The following is a 17,529-nucleotide window of genomic DNA, read 5'->3' as shown; positions in this document are numbered from 1 at the left end:
TCTGACCACCATAGGTACCAGGCACACACACACTGCACACATACACACGTAGGCAAACCGCTCATACAGATTAAACAGATAAACAAATATTTTTTCAATAGAATTCAAAGTCATCCTCAGCTACACTGCAAGATTGAAGTCAGCCTGGGCTACACATGCCCTGTCTTAAAAAGTCAGACTCAAAAAAAAAAATCTGGTTGCGGTGATTCACTTCTTCCTCAGGGGGACTGTCACAAGCTTGAGGCAAAGCTTAGTACCAAGTACTAGGCCAGCTTGAACTATACAGAGACCCAGGCTTAGCTCTCGTTCAAAAACTAAGTAAATAAGTAAATAAATAAATCACAGAGACAGGCAGACCTCTATGAGTTGGAGAACCAGTCTAAAAGAGAGTTCCAGACCAGCCAGAACTTGTCTGAAAATAACTAACTAACTAAACAAATAAATGAGCCAGGCGGTGGTGGCTGACGCCTGTAATCCCAGCACTCTGGAAGGCAGAGGCAGGTGGATTTCTTAGTTCGAGGCCAGCCTGGTCTACAGAGTGAGTTCCAGGATAGCCAGGGCTATACAGAGAAACCCTGTCTGGAAAAAACCAAATCCAAAGAACAAAACAAAACAAAAACCAAATAAATGAGAAAAAAATTTCTACCTGTGATTCTCAGTAAAAGTTTACATAGTGTGTGCTCTCAGAATCCCAAACGGTCCCAGGGGTGTGTCTCTCTTTATGACTTCAGCAGGAGTGTAAAATGCCTGTGTTGAGAGTTTGGGCAGCGGGGAGATGGAGGCTGTTTCGGAGGCTGATCGGGCTCTCAGGACTCCAGATAGTGAGAGTCAGGACAGAAGCACAGATATGGAAGAAAGCTGAGGTGGGGGTCAGGGGCTAAGCGGGCAGGACCCGGCTCTCGAGACTGGAGAAGAGAATCGAGCATCGCATCGCTCACCGGCCTCCCAGCCACCTTGGGGGTCGGCATGGTAGGAATCTGAGGAAAAACGGTCCCGTGTGGGATCCTTGGAGTCGGAGGTGCCCAGGGCCCTCGTGCCCCTCCCTGGAGAATCTCCCCGGCTTTTGACTCCACTCTGGCATGCAGACAGTGCATTCGGGCAGAGACGTGAAAACGGACCTGCATGTGGACAGGGGCTTTTCAACGCGCTATTCATGGAAGCCCAGGAGAGCCCCCGAGCAGAATAATCACCTCTTGTGTTCCTCCTGCTCTGACGGGGGACAGCTGGGACACGGGAGCGGAGAACTGTACGAAGGACGGCAGCTACCAGCCTATCTTTTCTGGTGGGGATGCACAGTGTCCTGGGCCTTCGCATGGCTTCCCGGTCACTCACTTCTAAGAGTCCTCCCCGCCCGTGGCCAGTTCCCTTCCCTCTTTTCATGGCATGCTCAGGAAAGAAAGCCTCAGCCCCACAGCCTTCGCTTCAAACCGACAGACGCCTATACTTCATTCCTGTCCTGTTCTCGGAAATAGCAACGGAGGTTGCTTCATCCCTGTCCTAAACGGCCCTGGCTTCTTTTGTTTTTGAGAGAAGGTTTCAATCTCCTAAGTAGCCAAAGATGACCTTGAACTCAGATCAAACCTATTTCCTTTCCACCCCTGAATGCTAGGGTTATAGGCACCTGCCACATCACATCTGCCTTGCAGGGTTTGTGTAAAAACTTCTTTTCTCATTTTATGCGTATAGGTGCTTTGCCTGCATAGTATACATAGGCAGCACAAATGTACCTGGTGTCTGGGGAGGCCAGAAGGGGTCATTGGATCCCTTAGGACTAGAGATATATAGACCGGTATGAATCAGTATGAATCACCGGGTGGGTGCTGGGAATTGGACCCTGGTCCTCTGCAAGAGCAGCAGGTGGTCTTAACTCCAGATCTTGCATCAGGGTTCTTGAATGTTCTCAACATTCCTTTTAGTCAGGCCGGGGTAGGTGATTAGAAGCTGTGAAGCCTCTTTGTTCTTATTGGCAAAATGGTCTCGTATTCTTTCCCTTGTACTTGGGAATTAAACGGGGAGTGTTTATAAAAGGCTTCCCCGGTGTCTGGGCCGCTCTAATGGGCTAGCTACTGCTATGAATGCCCCCATCTGACCTCCGTGAGACAGGAGCCGGATCCCATCCAGTAGCTGAACACGGACGGCATAGGGGTGTTCAGGAAATGTCTGTTGATTGGCTGAATGAAATTGTGGCTATGCAGTCACAGAATGAAACAGAAGGGTCTCAGGAAGTAGTCAATGAGTTGGCTCAGCAGGTAAAGGTGATTGCTGCCAAAGTCTGATGACTTAAGTTCAAATCCTGGGACCCACAAGTCTAGAGGAGAAACACATACACACACACACACAACTGAAGGATTCATACCTGTAGGGATGTTCTGGGTTCTTTCTGTCCCTTCGTCTCCAGATAATCCAAGTTTCAATCACTGCCTCTGCTCCGGAAACTTTAGGAGGGGGAAGGGGCCCCCAGACGCAGAACCACACAGACTTTTCTTCTTTTCTTTCTGTAGCTAGAAGGAGAGAAGAGACGATGTCCTCGGCCATGGGGCTGCTGGTGGCCCCAGCCTGTCCCCACCTGACCTTTGGGGCAGAGAGAGGCTAAGGGAGAGTGGAGGTGGTCCGTTCTGTGGTGAGCGGGGCCCCAGAGGAAGGGCGCCGAGGGCGAGGAGGAGCTAGGAGGCCAGGTGGCCCCTCCTCCCTCTGCAGGTTCTCCCCCTCCGGGTTCAGGTTGCAGAGAATCCTGAGTGGTTCCCACCCATTCAGGCAGCTGAACATCAGACCCGTGTGATGGAGAGGTAGCCCGGGTTACATTGTGAGATCAAGGTTATCCTCAGCCACCTAGTGAGACCCTCTCGAAGCAGAAGGAAATGAAGATGGCGTTCCGGGGGGTGGGGGGTGGGGGTGGGGATCGACGTTCAGAGCAAGGGAGATGCCTCAGAGGTGAAGATGTTAGCTGCCCAGCCTGATAAACTGAGTTCAATCCCCAGACTCCACATAATCTAGAAATCCAGGCCTGGTGGCACACGCCTTTAATCCCAGCACTTGAAAGGCAGAGGCAGGTGGATCTCTGTGAGTTTGAGGCCAGCCTGAGCTACATAGTGAATTCCAGGACAGCCAAGGCTATGTAGAGACTCAATCTCAAAAAACAAAACAAAACAAAACAAAACAAAAAAACACCAAAACACCAACAAGAACAACAAAATCTTGTTAGAACTGAAACTTTTCCCCCTTTGCGAGTGTTTTGCCAGCAGGTGCCTGGGTATCACATTTGTTCCCAGTGCCTTAGGAGGCAAGAGGGGCTTTGGATCTCCTGAGACTGGGGTTGTAGACAGTTGTGAGCTGCCCTGAGGGCACCGGGAATAGAACTGGGTCCTCTGCAATAGCAACAATTTCTCTAAACACTGAGCCCTCTCTCTAACCCTCCCTATATATTTTATTTATGTAGATGTATATGTGCCTGCATAAGTTTGTGTGTGTCCTGTACCTGCTGGGACTGCAGTTACAGATGGTTGTGAGCTGCCGTGTGGGTGCTGGGAACCAGACCAAGGTCACCTAGGATCATCAAACCTTTTAACTACTGACCCATCTCTCCTGCCCCTTTCTCTGTGTAGCCCTGGCTGTCCTGGAACTCACTCTGTAGACCAGGCTGGCCTCAAACTCAGATCCACCTGCCTCTGCCTCCCAAGTGCTGGGATTAGAGGCCCACGACCACCACCACTACCCAGCTATTTATCTTTAAAGAGCTATTTCTGTGTACGTCTGTGTGTGTGTGTGTGTGTGTGTGTGTGTTAGTGTATGCCATGTGCAAACGTGTGTTTCAGGAGGCCCAGAGAGGTCAAATCCCCTGTAGCTGGAGTTACAGGTGGTTGTGGTTTGTAAGTTATGCAATGTGGGTGTCGGGAACTGAACTCAGGTCCTCTGGAAGAACAAGAAGGGTCCATTATTACTGATCTACCTCTCCAGTCTTTCTCCCTCTTTCTGTGGATTCCAGGAATTGACTACAGATCCTCAGACTCTGAAGCGGGCACTTTTATCTGCTGAGTCATCTCAACAGCCTCCCTTGTTTATTTTTTGCAAGACTCCCTCTTACTACATAACCAAGGCTGGTTTCAAACACGATCCTGCTGCTTCAGTCTCCCAAGTTCTGTGACTTCGGGAGTGTGTCACCACCCCAGCCTTACAAATCTGACTCCCCTCCTCCCTGCCCCGCCTCCCCGCAGACCCTTGCCTCCCCACCGACTCCCTCCTCAGTCCTGTTAGGGAGGTTACCCCAGTTCAGGGAGGAATGGGGATGTGAGTTCGAAGCACAGATTAACTCTGATCACGCATGTCCAGCCCTCCTCATTCTGTTCCCAGCACAGCCAGCAAACACAATGTTGGATAACAAGCCAACCAAGGCCGGGGATCCCAAGACCAGGCCCCGACTCCTCCGACTCCTCGGAACCATTAACCCTTCCGTAATTCCTGCCAGGAGGGGTGCTGTCCTCTCCTGCCTCTGATAGCCATCCATTCCCCCTCCCACCCAGCGCTGACCACATCATGTATCAGTTTCAGCATGTCAATACTCTCACGGGCATCTTAGTCTGACATCCTCGGGGTCCTGCCTGGCCCACCCCACCAGCCGTCTACGCTCATCTGCCAGGACCGGGGCTCCAGCACCTGAGCACTTCTACAGGCTCACCTGAGTGTCCTTCCGCCATCTTGGCTCGCACAGCTGCCTCTGCCTAACCAGGGCTCCTCACCTACTTCCCATGCAGTGAACGGAGGGAGCACTGTCCCTTGGATGTATTCAGGTGAATAATTTGTCCTTTGATATTTGCGCCAAGACATACTAAAACCAAAGCCTGCCCAAGTCTGGATTTCACTCCGTGTCTCAAAAATAAAATAAGAAATAAAAGCCGGGTAGGGTGATAGCCTGCCTAGAATCCTAGCGCTCGGGCAGAGGCGGGAGGATTCTGCAGTTTGTTTGAGATGGGATCTCACTATGTAGCTCTGGCTGGCCTAGAATCAGCCTCAGACTTACAGAGATCCACCTGCCTCTGCCTCCTGAGGTTTTGGAGTTTTATGTATCTGTTTGTTTTTGGAGATAGAGTCTTATCACAAAGACGCTAGCTTGTAACTCACAGAAATCCATCTGCTTCTGCCTCGCTAGTGTGTGTGTGTGTGTGTGTATGTGTGTGCACCCTCACAGTGTGTGCGAGGATTCGGATTTTAAGGCCAGCCTAGGATACATAGGAAGACCCTGTCATTCCCCCAAAATAGTTTACATAAATATATGCACTGGAAAAAAAAGTGTTGAAGCCTATGGCAAAAATCTGGAGACTGAAACAAAAATTATTCTAGCCCAGATTTCAAGGCTAGACCGAGTGACATAATAAGACTACAGCTCTAAAAAGTAAAACGAACAAAACAAAACAAAACAAAAAATATAGTCAGGTAGCATGGTTATTGATCTATGCAAAGTAAAAGAAAGAAAATAGAAGCTGGCAAAGTGGCTCAATGCGTAAAGGTCCACGCGATAGAGATAGAGATAGAGAGATAGAGATAGAGATAGAGAGATAGAGATAGAGATAGAGATAGAGATAGAGAGATAGAGATAGAGATAGAGATAGAGATAGAGATAGAGAGATAGAGATAGAGATAGAGATAGAGATAGAGATAGAGAGAGAGAGATAGAGATAGAGATAGAGATAGAGATAGAGATAGAGAGATAGAGATAGAGATAGAGATAGAGATAGAGATAGAGATAGAGATAGAGATAGAGATAGAGAGATAGAGATAGAGATAGAGATATCCTAACTACATGAGATGGATCCCGGGACCCACAAGATGGAAGGCGAGAACTGACTCCCAAATGTTGTCCTTTGAGTGGCACATGCGTATTTCCTCTTCATACACACAAAATAACTCAAAATAACTGTTTTTTTTAAAAAATCAGTTAAAATAAGACAGAGTGTGATGGCTTATACCTTGCAATCCTGGTACTAGGAAAGCTAAGCTAGGGAAATTGTTATATATTTAAAGTCAGCCTGGGCTACAATAGTTCTAGGCCAGCCTGGGCTACTCAGCAAGATCCTGTCTGAAAAAGCAAAAATCATTATTTCCCTTGTAGAGGGAATACCATGATCAGGAATGTGATATGTGTGGCCTTTTTTTCTTCCTTCTTTCTTTCCTTCTTTCTTTCTTTCTTTTTTTTTAGGGAAGTGGCTCCTCTGTTGCACTACAGATGTGCTAACCCCTGCAGGTTCCACAGATTTGAGACATAGGACTGCAGAATTGGTGGTTGTGGGACTTTGTGTTATTCCCCCATTAAAAATAAAGTAAAATAAAATTACGATAAATAAGTGGGGAGGGGGTGCAGCACGCACACCTCTAACCCCAGCACTCGGAGGCAGAGGCAGGTAGATCTCTGGGAGTTCAAGGCCAGCCTGCTCCACAGGGTGAGTTCCAGAAATACACACAGAGAAACCCTGTCTTGAAAAACAAACAAAATGGGCTGGAGAGATAGCTCAGCGGTTAAGAGCACTGACTGTTCTTCCAGAGGTCCTGAGTTCAAGTCCCAGCAACCAACTACAGATAGTTGGCTCACAACTATCTGTAATGAAATCTGATGTCCTCTTCTGATGTGTCTGAAGACAGCTACAGTGTACTCAAATAAATCTTAAAAAAAAAAAGAAAGAAAGAAAAGAAAAACAAACAAAATACAAAAAAAGATGAATAATAAAATAAAATAGACAAATAAATGAACTCAATTTGCTTTTGCCCGCAGGGGTTGCTTGTAACCCCATGAACAGGTCCCGGGCACATATATTTTCTCTTGACACCTGATTTGTGCCTCTTTAATCTTCACTGGGCAGGAACCCCCACCCCCAGCTGTTTCTAAGAAAGTCTCTGCATCTTCCAAAGTCTCTCTCCAGGGTCTCCCTGAGGCCTGTGAACACGCTTAGCAGCCTGGAGCCCTGAGCTTCCAATATCCAGCAGCACAGCTCTGAACACGGGGTGGGAATGGGGAGAGAGTGAAAACTATGGCCGACCAGGCGTTAACACGCAATGTCTGACCTCTGGGGCCCAGGCCTTTCATTACAGCTACTCGAGAGACTGAGGCCAGAACACGGTGACGTTCAGGCCTCCCAGGCCACAGAGTGAGTTTGAGGCCAGGAGGAGCAACTCAATAAAACTATCTGAAAAGAAAGAAAGAAGGGCTGTAGGGATGGTTCAGCGGTTAAGAGCACTGACTGCTCTTCTGGAGGTCCTGAGTTCAATTCCCAGCAACCACATCTGTAAGACCTTAAGATCTGATGCCCTCTTCCGGTGTATCTGAAGATAGCCATAGTGTACTCACATAAAATAAATAGATAAATAAATCTTAAAAGAAAAGAAGGCTGCCCCCCACACACACCTAGAATCTCCCTGAGAGGGGCTGGGCCCCCCACTCTGTAGTAGAGCACTTGGCTAGCATTCAGGAAGCCCTGTGTTTTCTGCAGGGAAAATAATTAAAACTTAAATAGGAGCCTGGTGTGGTGACACAGGCCTTTCATCTCAGCCTAGGCTTCTAATCTCTGGAGGCAGAGATAGGCAGATCTCTGAATTTGAAGGCAGCCTGGTCTATGGATGGAGCAAGTTCCACGTCGGCCAGGGCTACACTGAGAAACCCTGCCTTCAAAACCAAACCAAACCAAACCCCAACAACATCAACAACAACAAACCCAAAACAAAAATCCTAAGCAAACAAATAACAACAACAAAACCCCCAAACAACCGAACAAATAAAAACCTTGAATAGGAATCACATGGGGTGTCTTTACAACTACAACCCAGATTCTGATCGTTGGTCCAGATGAGGTTTGAAGCCACAGGCCTAATGATGGGCTCCACCCGAGATTGAGGGCAGCAGAGGGAATTCAGGTGGGAGGGTGGGCCATCCAGTGATATAAGAACACCGGGTGGTGCCAGGCCCTTGCTCTGCGCCCAGCCTAGTGCTCCGGGTGGCACCATGGGGTTAAGCTATCTCCTCCCCCTTTGTCTCCTGCTGTGCGGAGGCCTCGAGCTGTGCTATCCCCAGACTCTGTTGCCGGGTGGAACTCCCACCCCAGTGGGGTCCTCATCGCCCGTGAAGGTGGAGTGTCTGGAAGCTGAGCTAGTGGTGACTGTCAGTAGAGACCTTTTTGGCACCGGGAAGCTAGTGCAGCCCGGGGACCTCACCCTTGGCTCAGCAGGCTGTCAGCCCCTGGTATCCATGGATACCGACTCGGTCAGGTTCAAGGCCCAGTTGCACGAGTGCAGCAGCGGGGTGCAGGTGAGGCGTGGCATCCTTCGGGTTGCTTAGGGGAATGGGTGCTGGAAGGGGGGCTGGTGACGGAGCTGGTGAGGGATGGGGGTTGTCTCCTTTCACTGTGGCTCGGGAGTGGTTATTGAAGATGGCGTGGGGTGGGGGGCTGGGGAAGGCGATGGGGGAGGGGGGACTCAGGCTCTGCCGGAAGCTGGTGAACAGAGGGCGATTGGGCAGTTGGAAGTAGCTATGTTCTTGAGATCGCTCTGATTCGTCTTTCCCCTCCTGGCTTTCTTTATTTTATTTTTTCCAAGATAAGTTTTCTCTGTGTAGACCCTGGCTGTCCCGGAACTCTGATCCACTTGCCTCCCAAGGCTAGGATTAAAGGCTTGAGTCACCACCGCTAGGTCCTAGGACTCTTTTTGACTTCTGAAGATCTCGGGTCCCTCCCCACGAAGAGACTAGAAGGGTGATGGGTCTCATGGTTGGAGAGTGATGCAGAAGACCGCTCAGGTGCTTGCCAGAGGCATAAAAATATCCCGCCAAAGCCATGCCTGGTTAACACGCGCTGCACAAAATTCCGGCACTTGGGAAGCAGAGGCAGGAGAATTGGAGTTTAAGGACAGCCTTGGCTACATGAAAGACTCTGTACAAAAACAATACAGATCTGGACCTGATCTCTGATAGAGAAAAATCAGTAACTGCTGGCAGGGATCGAATCCAGGGCTTTGAACGCTCGAGATGAGTCACACTCCCAATGGGCTACATGAGCCCTGAACTTGGCTTTTTGAGAGAGAGGGTCTTGTAGAAATAACCCCAGTCTTTGCTGCTTCTGGTGTGGGGGTTCACCACCATGCCTGGAAGCCTTGACCTAAAAGATGACAGAGGACATCATGACAACCTTTATTACATAAAGACCTAAGCATTTCAGCAGGGTTGCAGACGTAGCTCAGTTGGTAGAGTCTTGGGAGCCTGAGTTTGAGCCTCAGCATCGCAAAACTCTAGGCTATGGTGATACGCGCCTCTAATCCAGCACTCGGGAGGCAGAGGCCATCCCAGATCACACAGCAGGCTTAAGGGAGGGCCTGAGCTCCAGGAACGCCTGTTTTATAAAAGGTCCAACTGCAGCGGGGTGGCCAAGCAGGTGAGCCAGGTGCAGGAGGATGAGCCCGGCTGGAGCCTGCCTGGCTCCTCACCTGATCTCAGTCGCTTCCTCCCACACCTCCCAGCCAGCTGTGTGTCATTCTGCCTTTGTGGCTGAGGGTCTAGGAATGTGCTCAAACACATATGGAAAGATGAAGAGGCTGGGGCTGGGGGAGGGGTGATTCCACACAGCTATAGGGAAGTCATCATCTATGCCAGGGTGCGTCTTCCTGGGGTGTAGCTGTAGCTGATTTGGAGGTGGCCCATGCTTAGTGCATAAGCCCAGTAAGCTCCTACGTATCCTAAGTAGAGTTTGCTGGACTCTTAACACTGGTTTCTAATTCAAGTAATCCTCTCTTCATGAGTTTGAGGCCAACCTGGGCCCAACCTGTTTCATAAAACTAATAGCAGCTGTTAAATTTGGTTTTTTGTTTTGAGACAGGGTTCTTTTTTTAATTGTTTTTTTTTGTTTGTTTGTTTTTATTTTATTTCACTTATTTATTTTTGGTTTTTTGGATTTGGTTTTTTTTCGAGACAGGGTTTCTCTGTTTAGCCCTGGCTGTCCTGGAACTCACTCTGTAGAGCAGGCTGGCCTCGGACTCAGAAATCCGCCTGCCTCTGCCTCCCAGAGTGCTGGGATTGCAGGCGTGCCACCAATGCCCGACTAATTTGTTTATTATAAGTAAGTATACTGTAGCTGTCTCCAGTCACACCAGAAGAGGGCATCAGCTCTCCTTATGAATGGTTGTGAGCCACCATGTGGTTGCTGGGATTTGAACTCATGACCTCTGGAAGAGCAGTCAGTGCTCTTACTTGCTAAGCCCTCTCACCAGCTTGTGACAGGGTTTCTTTATATGGCTGTGGCTGTCCTGGAACTCTCAGCCAACCAGGCAACCAGGCTCGCCTTGAACTCTGGTCTGCCTGCTTCTGCCTCCCAAGTACTGAGATTACTAATGCCACCACTGCCCCATTTCGGTTCAACTTTTAAAAGGCTTTACAATTGACTTTTATGTGTGTGGGTGTTTTATTTGTAGGTGTGTGCACCCTGGAGGGTGGCTGTACCCCCTGAAACTGGGGTTGTAGACAGTTGTGATCCTTTACGTGTGGGCTAGAATGGAACCCAAGTGCTGGTGATATCACTTGGCGTGCTCTCTGTAACCCAGTTCTGTCATTTCTTTACTGGCCAGCAGAGGGCAGGTTGACCCGAGCCTTGTCTGCCTTCCTGGGCAAGATTCCCTGTACCCTCCCGTGGGCCAGGCAAGCATCCACAGGGTATGTGGTTTGGATCTGGCTAACACTAGGCTTTTCTTTCAGGTGACGGAAGATGCTCTGGTGTACAGCACTTTCCTGCTCCACGACCCTCGCCCTGTGGATGGCCTGTCCATCCTAAGGACTAACCGTGTGGAGGTACCCATTGAGTGCCGATACCCCAGGTCAGTGTGGAATACGCTGCTGGGCTCCTGGGTTTGGATATGGCCACCTTCAAGTAGAATGTTTGCTCTGACAAGGACAATGCATTTTTTTGCAGCTGTGATGATTTTTGTCCCATATGTGAATGGTTAGGCAGCCCTGCTGGGGGGAAAGTCTCAGGCCAGGTCTGTATTAGGGACTGATTTGCCTTTTAGAGGAGGAGAGAGATGGAAGTCGAAACTGGATTCTAGGAAGCCCAGGCTCAAATTCCCATCTTTCTGCCTCCACCTCCTGAGTGCTGGGTTATAGCGTGTGGGCTAGCAGATCTGGCTTGGTTCCTTGTTTTCACAGGATGACCTGGAATTGCATAGATTAGCTAGCCTTGAACTTGGTGATATAACTCAGCCTCTCAAGTGCTGGGAGTAAAGGTATTTGCCTCCACTGCCTGCCTCAAACAGCTTCTTCGATGGACTCTCTAGATGACAATCTCTCACCAGTGTTAAACATGCCTGGCTGTCTCACAGTCTGGCCATGACTCTGCCCTCACCTTATGCCTCAGCCTCTCCAGCTCTGGGGTTACAGGTTTGGGTCGTCCTGCCTAGCTAGACAGCTTTTTGGGGATCTGTAGACCAGGCTGGCCTCGAACTCAGAAATCTGCCTGCCTCTGCCTCCCAGGTCCTGGGATTAAAGGTGTGCATCACTACTGCCTGGCCTGGTTGTTCTTTTTAATGCTTGTTTTTTTTTTTTTTTTTTTAAAGATTTATTTATTTAAGTACACTGTAGCTGTCTTCAGACACCCTAGAAGAGGACATCAGATCTCATTATGGATGGTTGTGAGCCATTGTGGTTGCTGGGATTTGAACTCACGACCTTCAGAAGAGCAGTCAGTGCTCTTAACAGCTGAGCCATCTCTCCAGCCCCAATGCTTATTTTTTGAGGCTGTCTTAACTATGTAGACAGGCCTGGCCTCATACTCAGTGATTTCCCCCTGCCTCTGCCTTTTCTGGAGTGCTGGGATGATAGGCCTGTACCACAATTATCCAAGAGCAGAGCTTTTGGTTTTGTTCACTGTTTTTTTGTTTTTTTTTTTTGGGGGGGGGCAGGGTTTCATTCTCTATACTCAATGCTTGGTTAGCCTGGCATTTGCTTTGTAGACCAGGGTGGCTTTGAACTTGTGATCCTCCTGCTTGGATCTTCTGAGTGCTGGGACTACAGGGATGGAATGTATGCTGGACCATGTCCCCAGCCTGCCTTTTTGAAATGGAGTCAGAATGGAGTATCCTTGTTCTTGCCTCACCCTCTGGAGAGCTGGGGGTTAACAGCCCTGCTGCTTCCAGCTTCCGTTTGCCCTTCACCAGCGCCTAAGTTGATCCAGACCGGGTTTCAGCTTACTGATGGTCCGTCTACCTTCAGCCCTGTCTGTCCATGCTTTGGTGTCTGTCCCCCACGGTTGGGATGTCTGGCTGCTGTCAGGTGTAGGCATTCAGGGGGTCCAGCCTTTGGGGACCTTGGCCCGGATACTGAGTTTATCCATCTCTGAGATCTCTGTAATAAGGTAGGGATGTGATAATGTCCCGAAGCCCACACACGCTACGCCAGGATGGGGTTCTATGGAAGCAGCTGGGTTGTTCTGTTCCCACAGGCAGGGCAACGTGAGCAGCAGGCCTATCCAGCCCACCTGGGTTCCCTTCAGAGCCACGGTGTCCTCAGAGGAGAAACTGGCTTTCTCTCTTCGCCTGATGGAGGGTGAGTCAGAGGGCTGGAGGAAATGGGTAGTGGGAATGCAGACGCCGCTGGGCTGGCTCTAGCCCCTCTCTTTGTGCCCCTTCAGAGAACTGGGATACTGAGAAATCATCGCCCACCTTCCACCTGGGAGAGGTCGCCCACCTCCAGGCAGATGTCCAGACGGGCAGCCACCCGCCGCTGCAGCTGTTTGTGGACCACTGCGTGGCCACGCCTTCACCTGCACCAGACCAGAACTCCTCCCCCTATCACGTCATCGTGGACGCCCACGGGTGAGGCCTGGCCCGCTTTTTCTAGGGAATCATTTTATTGTCCTTTGGCTTAAGTATCTTCTTAGCATGGGTGTGTGACATTTTATGTGTGCATGTTCCTCAATTCCCCCTCTTCTGCTCTCTCCACCTGATCCTCTCTTGAAAGTTGTTCTACTTTATCAAAAAAAAAAATCCTTGCTTCAGTCCTTTGAGTGTTGGGATCATAAGTGCGAGCCACCATGTCTGGTGTGACTGCTAATCTTTGTTATGAACTTGACACACTTGGAAAAGAGGGAAGGTCAACTGAAGTAACTCTGAGGGCATTTTCTGAATTACGAATTGAGGTAGGCCTGGGCCATAGAAAAAATTGTAACTAAGGGGCTGGAGAGAGGCTGGCTCAGCTGTTAGAGCACCGGCTGCTCTTCTGGGAGGACGCAGGTTCAATTCCCAGCACTCACTCAATCCCCAGGCAGCTCACAACTGTAAGGGAGCCAACACACATAGGCAAAACATGAATGTACAAAAAATAAGATCATGTAAAAAAATGTAACTTAAGCAAGCCTTAAGTAGCTTTCCTTCTGGTTGGCACTTCCGTTCCTGATCTAGGTCCCTTGAATTCCTACCTTGGTTTCCACCAGGAGATACACTGCAACCTGTAAGCCAAATACTTTCCCTGCTAGTTGCTATTGGCCAGTTTTTTGTTTTGTTTTCAAGACAGGGTTTCTTTGTATAGCCTTGGCTATCTAGGAACTTATTTTATAGACCTGGCTGGCCTTGAACTCGCAGATCTGCGTGCTTCTGTCTCCCAAGTGCTAGGATTAGAAGCATCCACCATCACCAGCCTGCTGCTATTGGTCATTTTTTCCCCCCGAGACAGGATTTCTCTGTGTAGAACTCACTCTGTAGACCATGCTGGCCTCTAACTCAGAAATCCACCTGCTTCTGCCTCCCAAGTGCTGGGATTAAAGACATGTGCCATCACTGCCCGGCTATTGGCCAATTTTTAAATTGCAGCAACAGAAAGCAAACAAAGACAATTGGCTTAACTTTGGTAATGAGATAGCCTTAGCCATTCATTTTTCCCTTCTTCCCTTCCAAGTTGTCTTGTGGATGGTCTATCTGAGAGCTTTTCAACATTTCAAGTGCCTAGGCCCCGGCCAGAGACACTCCAGTTCACGGTGGACGTCTTCCATTTCGCAAACAGCTCCAGAAATACGGTAATGACCCTTCCCCACAGCCAAGCATGAGCCTGAACCTCTAGTCTGCCTAAATGTTCCCACGCTTGCTTCCTTTAAGCAAAGACTTACCATGGTGGAAATGAACGAAAGTAGATGCAGCTGTGGGTTCAGAGAGGCTGTCATAGGTGAGTGTCTGCGCCTGCCTCAACATGAGAGCTGGGTACAACAGGGGCTGCAGAGATGGCTTCCTGGCTAAGAGTTCCAGTTGCTCTTCCAGAGGACCGGAACCCACATGGTGGCTTACAACCATCTGTAACTCCATTCTAAGGGATCCAGTGCTCTTTTGGCTTCCTTAAGCACCAGCCAAGCATGCATGTAGCCCACAGACAGACATGCAGGCAAAACACTATACAGTATTAAAATAAAAAAGCTAAATAGCTGGCACACATACAGAAACATAATAATAATATAATAATAGCCGGTCAGGCATTACTATTAACGTTAGTGCTCCAGAGGTAGAGGCAGGAGGTCAAGGCTGGGCCAGGTTTACATAGTGAGTTCCAGGCCAGCCAAGAAAACATAGAGCCGGGCTGTGGTGGTGCACGCCTTTAATCCCAGCACTCTGGGAGGCAGAGGCAGGCGGATTTCTGAGTTCGAGGCCAGCCTGGTCTATAGAGTTCCAGGATAGCCAGGGCTATACAGAGAAACCCTGTCTCGGAAAAAACCAAATCCAAAAAACAAACAAAAAATTAAAAATAAAAACAAAAGACAACATAGTGAGACCCTGTCTTCCCCCCCAGAACCCCCAAAACAACCAAGGTTAAGCCCCAAAGCTGAGGGGTGGCTCAACAGCTAAGAATGCCTGTGGGAGACTGGATTTAGTTCCCAGGACCCACTGTTCTTGGGCTGTGAGAGCTGAGTGGGGCCTAGAGCGCTGTTGTAGTGCTTGTGTGTAGACCAGGCTCTAGGCTAGACCCCCAGCACCATTAACTCGAATCTGGTCAAAAGTTAAATTTTAATTACACTTTATTTTATTTTTGTCTTTTTCTGAGATGGGGTTTCGCTATGTATCCCAGCTGAACTGGAGCTGAACTATGAAGGTTAGGCTGGCCTCGAACTCGGAGATCTGCCTACCTTTGCTGGGACTAAAGGCGGGCACTACCACTGCCAATTTTTTTTTTCTTTGAGACAGGATCTCACTTCATGACTATCGATGGCCTGAAACTTGGATTGGAGTCCAGGCTAGCCTTGAACGCGTATCTGCCTGCCCTGCCTCCTGAATGCTGTGCCCTCACATCTGGCTTCCTGCAAAACTTTTTAAAAAGCTGTCGACACCTTTTCGAACTCTGCCTGCTCGCAACTCTCTTTCAGGTCTATATCACCTGCCATCTCAAAGTCGCGCCCGCTAACCAGATCCCGGACAAGCTCAACAAAGCCTGTTCATTCAACAAGACTTCGCAGAGGTGAGGAGACCTGGCTCTCTCGGAATGTGTAGGCACCGGGAGGCTATTCACATAGAATTCTCTTCAATAATACAATGGCAAACTCTTCCTGTCCTTTTGTCTTGTTACTCAGTTGGTCGCCAGTAGAGGGCGATGCTGACATCTGTGATTGCTGCAGCCATGGCAACTGTAGTAATTCAAGCTTCTCATGGGTCAAGATTCATGGACCTCCCCAGTGGTCCAAGCTAGCTTCTCGAAACCGCAGGCACGGTATGTCGCGGACGCGGGACACTTATTCCTCTTCCTCTGTTAAGACATTTGTCACTTCCTTTTCCTCCATTGAGATGGTTGACTTAAGGAATGTCCTCTGGGTCGGCTGTTGAATCTCAAGTGGTGGGAGGGTGCTGAGTGTCTCTTCCCAGTGGCTTCTGGGGTAGTTCTGTCAACCCATAGATTCTCTCTCAAGACATTATGGGGTGGAAGAGAGAATATGTGGATGATCAGGTGATATATTATTCAATCTTATGAGGCACAGCAAATTTTGAATCCTTGGGAACTGGACTCAACTTGAGAGCTGAGTTGAGTGGCTTACATTTGTCAATCTAGTCCTGGGGAGGCTAAGAAAGGAGAAATCGCAATTCAAGGACCGCCTGGGCTACATAGGGAAACCTGTCTCAAGAAACCAAACATGAAAGGCTGAGAGAGAGGTTTAGTGGTAGAGCTCCTGCCTAGAATTACCCCAGTTAGGGGGCTGGGGGCGTGGCTCGGTAGGAGAGCCCTTGCCTAGAATCCCTCAGGGAGGGCTGGGGGCGTGGCTCAGTGGGAGAGCCCTGCCTAGAATCCCCCAGGGAGGGCTGGGGGCGTGGCTCAGTGGGAGAGCCCCTGGCCTAGAATCCCCCAGGGAGGGCTGGGGGCGTGGCTCAGTGGGAGAGCCCCTGCCTAGAATCCCCCAGGGAGGGGCTGGGGGCGTGGCTCAGTGGTAGAACCCCTGCCTAGATTCACCAGTAGAGCTCTTGCCTATTCCTGAGGACCTTGGTATGATTCTATAGCACTAAACACAAAACAAAACTTTTCTCCATGTTCTGGTCTTCCACAGTGACCGATGAAGCTGATGTCACTGTAGGGCCCCTGGTATTCCTTGGAAAGGCAAATGACCAGGCTGTGGAGGGCTGGACGTCTTCTGCTCAAACCTCTGTGGCTCTTGGGTTAGGTCTGGCCACAGTGGCATTGCTGACCCTGGCTGCTGTTGTCCTTGGTGTCACCAAGAAGTATCACACCTCTTCCCGCCTTGTATCCCTTCCGTAATAAAAGAAGAAACCCGGTTCTGAGTGTGGTTTGGTGCCTATGTCTGAGATGGGGCAGGGTGGGATTGGTGGTGGTTGGCATCGAGGCACATCATCTGGCACATGTGTGCTAATAGCGTAAATGCAGTAAGACACAGCTGGACCTCCCGTGAGTGAGCGGCCATCTAGATGGTGAGAGGTGAAGCTGGTTTGTACACTTCAGACTTGTAGATCCTGCTTTAGCAGTAGCTGTATGATAGGACTCCAAGGAGACCAAGATCGATATGGGAGCTGTTGAAAGCCAGCTAGGCCCAGCCAGACTTAGGGTATCAAGGAATCTTGCAACGCTGGCCCCCACGATGTGACTCCAGTGGGGTAAGGATGGAAAAGGGACTTCTTGCTCCCTTTCTTCAGGTCAGCAGACGAAAAGTCACCTGTCTAAAGCCAGGAGTGGTGCCTCAGGCCTTTGATCTCCGCCCCTGGGGGGGACAGCAAGTGGGAGACTTTCCTAGGCTATTCATGACCCCGTTTCAAATTAACACATAGACAAATAAAATAAATATGGGGCTACATAGAGATGGCTCAGCGATGAAGAACACTGTTGCGCCTGTAGAAGACGAGGGGCTCAGTCCCTGGCACCCACACACAGCAGCTCTTTCATATATGTCTTCCATCTATAACTTCAGTTCCAATGGACCTGACTGGCCCTCCTGGCCTCCATGGGCACCTGCGTGCATGTGGCCTATATGTAGAGATACATACATACACATCAATGAAAAACTTTATATAAACAAGCTCAAGGCTGAAAAGGGTACTGTC

General features: G+C 49.5%; 1 protein-coding gene across 1 annotated transcript; it reads left to right on the top strand.

Moving 5' to 3' along the window:
- The first annotated feature begins 7,984 nt into the window (after positions 1-7,984).
- Zp3 (zona pellucida glycoprotein 3) lies at positions 7,985-16,732 on the top strand. Its single transcript, XM_052168637.1, has 8 exons — positions 7,985-8,287; positions 10,718-10,836; positions 12,456-12,559; positions 12,645-12,828; positions 13,907-14,024; positions 15,357-15,448; positions 15,561-15,697; positions 16,524-16,732. The coding sequence occupies exons 1-8, from the start codon at positions 7,985-7,987 to the stop codon at positions 16,730-16,732; spliced, it is 1,266 nt and encodes a 421-aa protein (XP_052024597.1).
- Positions 16,733-17,529: the final 797 nt, after the last annotated feature.

Source organism: Apodemus sylvaticus, chromosome 22 (assembly GCF_947179515.1).
Source record: "Apodemus sylvaticus chromosome 22, mApoSyl1.1, whole genome shotgun sequence".
Classification (NCBI taxonomy): domain Eukaryota; kingdom Metazoa; phylum Chordata; class Mammalia; order Rodentia; family Muridae; genus Apodemus; species Apodemus sylvaticus.
The sequence above is the reverse complement of the archived record's forward strand: the minus strand, read 5'-3'. Positions and strand labels throughout refer to the sequence as shown.

Excerpts from the sequence above, each read along its gene's own strand:
- Zp3 (XM_052168637.1), top strand. The coding sequence starts at position 7,985 with ATGGGGTTAAGCTATCTCCTCCCCCTTTGTCTCCTGCTGTGCGGAGGC. Across the intron at positions 8,288-10,717 it reads AGTGCAGCAGCGGGGTGCAG|GTGACGGAAGATGCTCTGGT; the intron begins GTGAGGCGTGGC and ends CTTTTCTTTCAG. Across the intron at positions 10,837-12,455 it reads ATTGAGTGCCGATACCCCAG|GCAGGGCAACGTGAGCAGCA; the intron begins GTCAGTGTGGAA and ends CTGTTCCCACAG.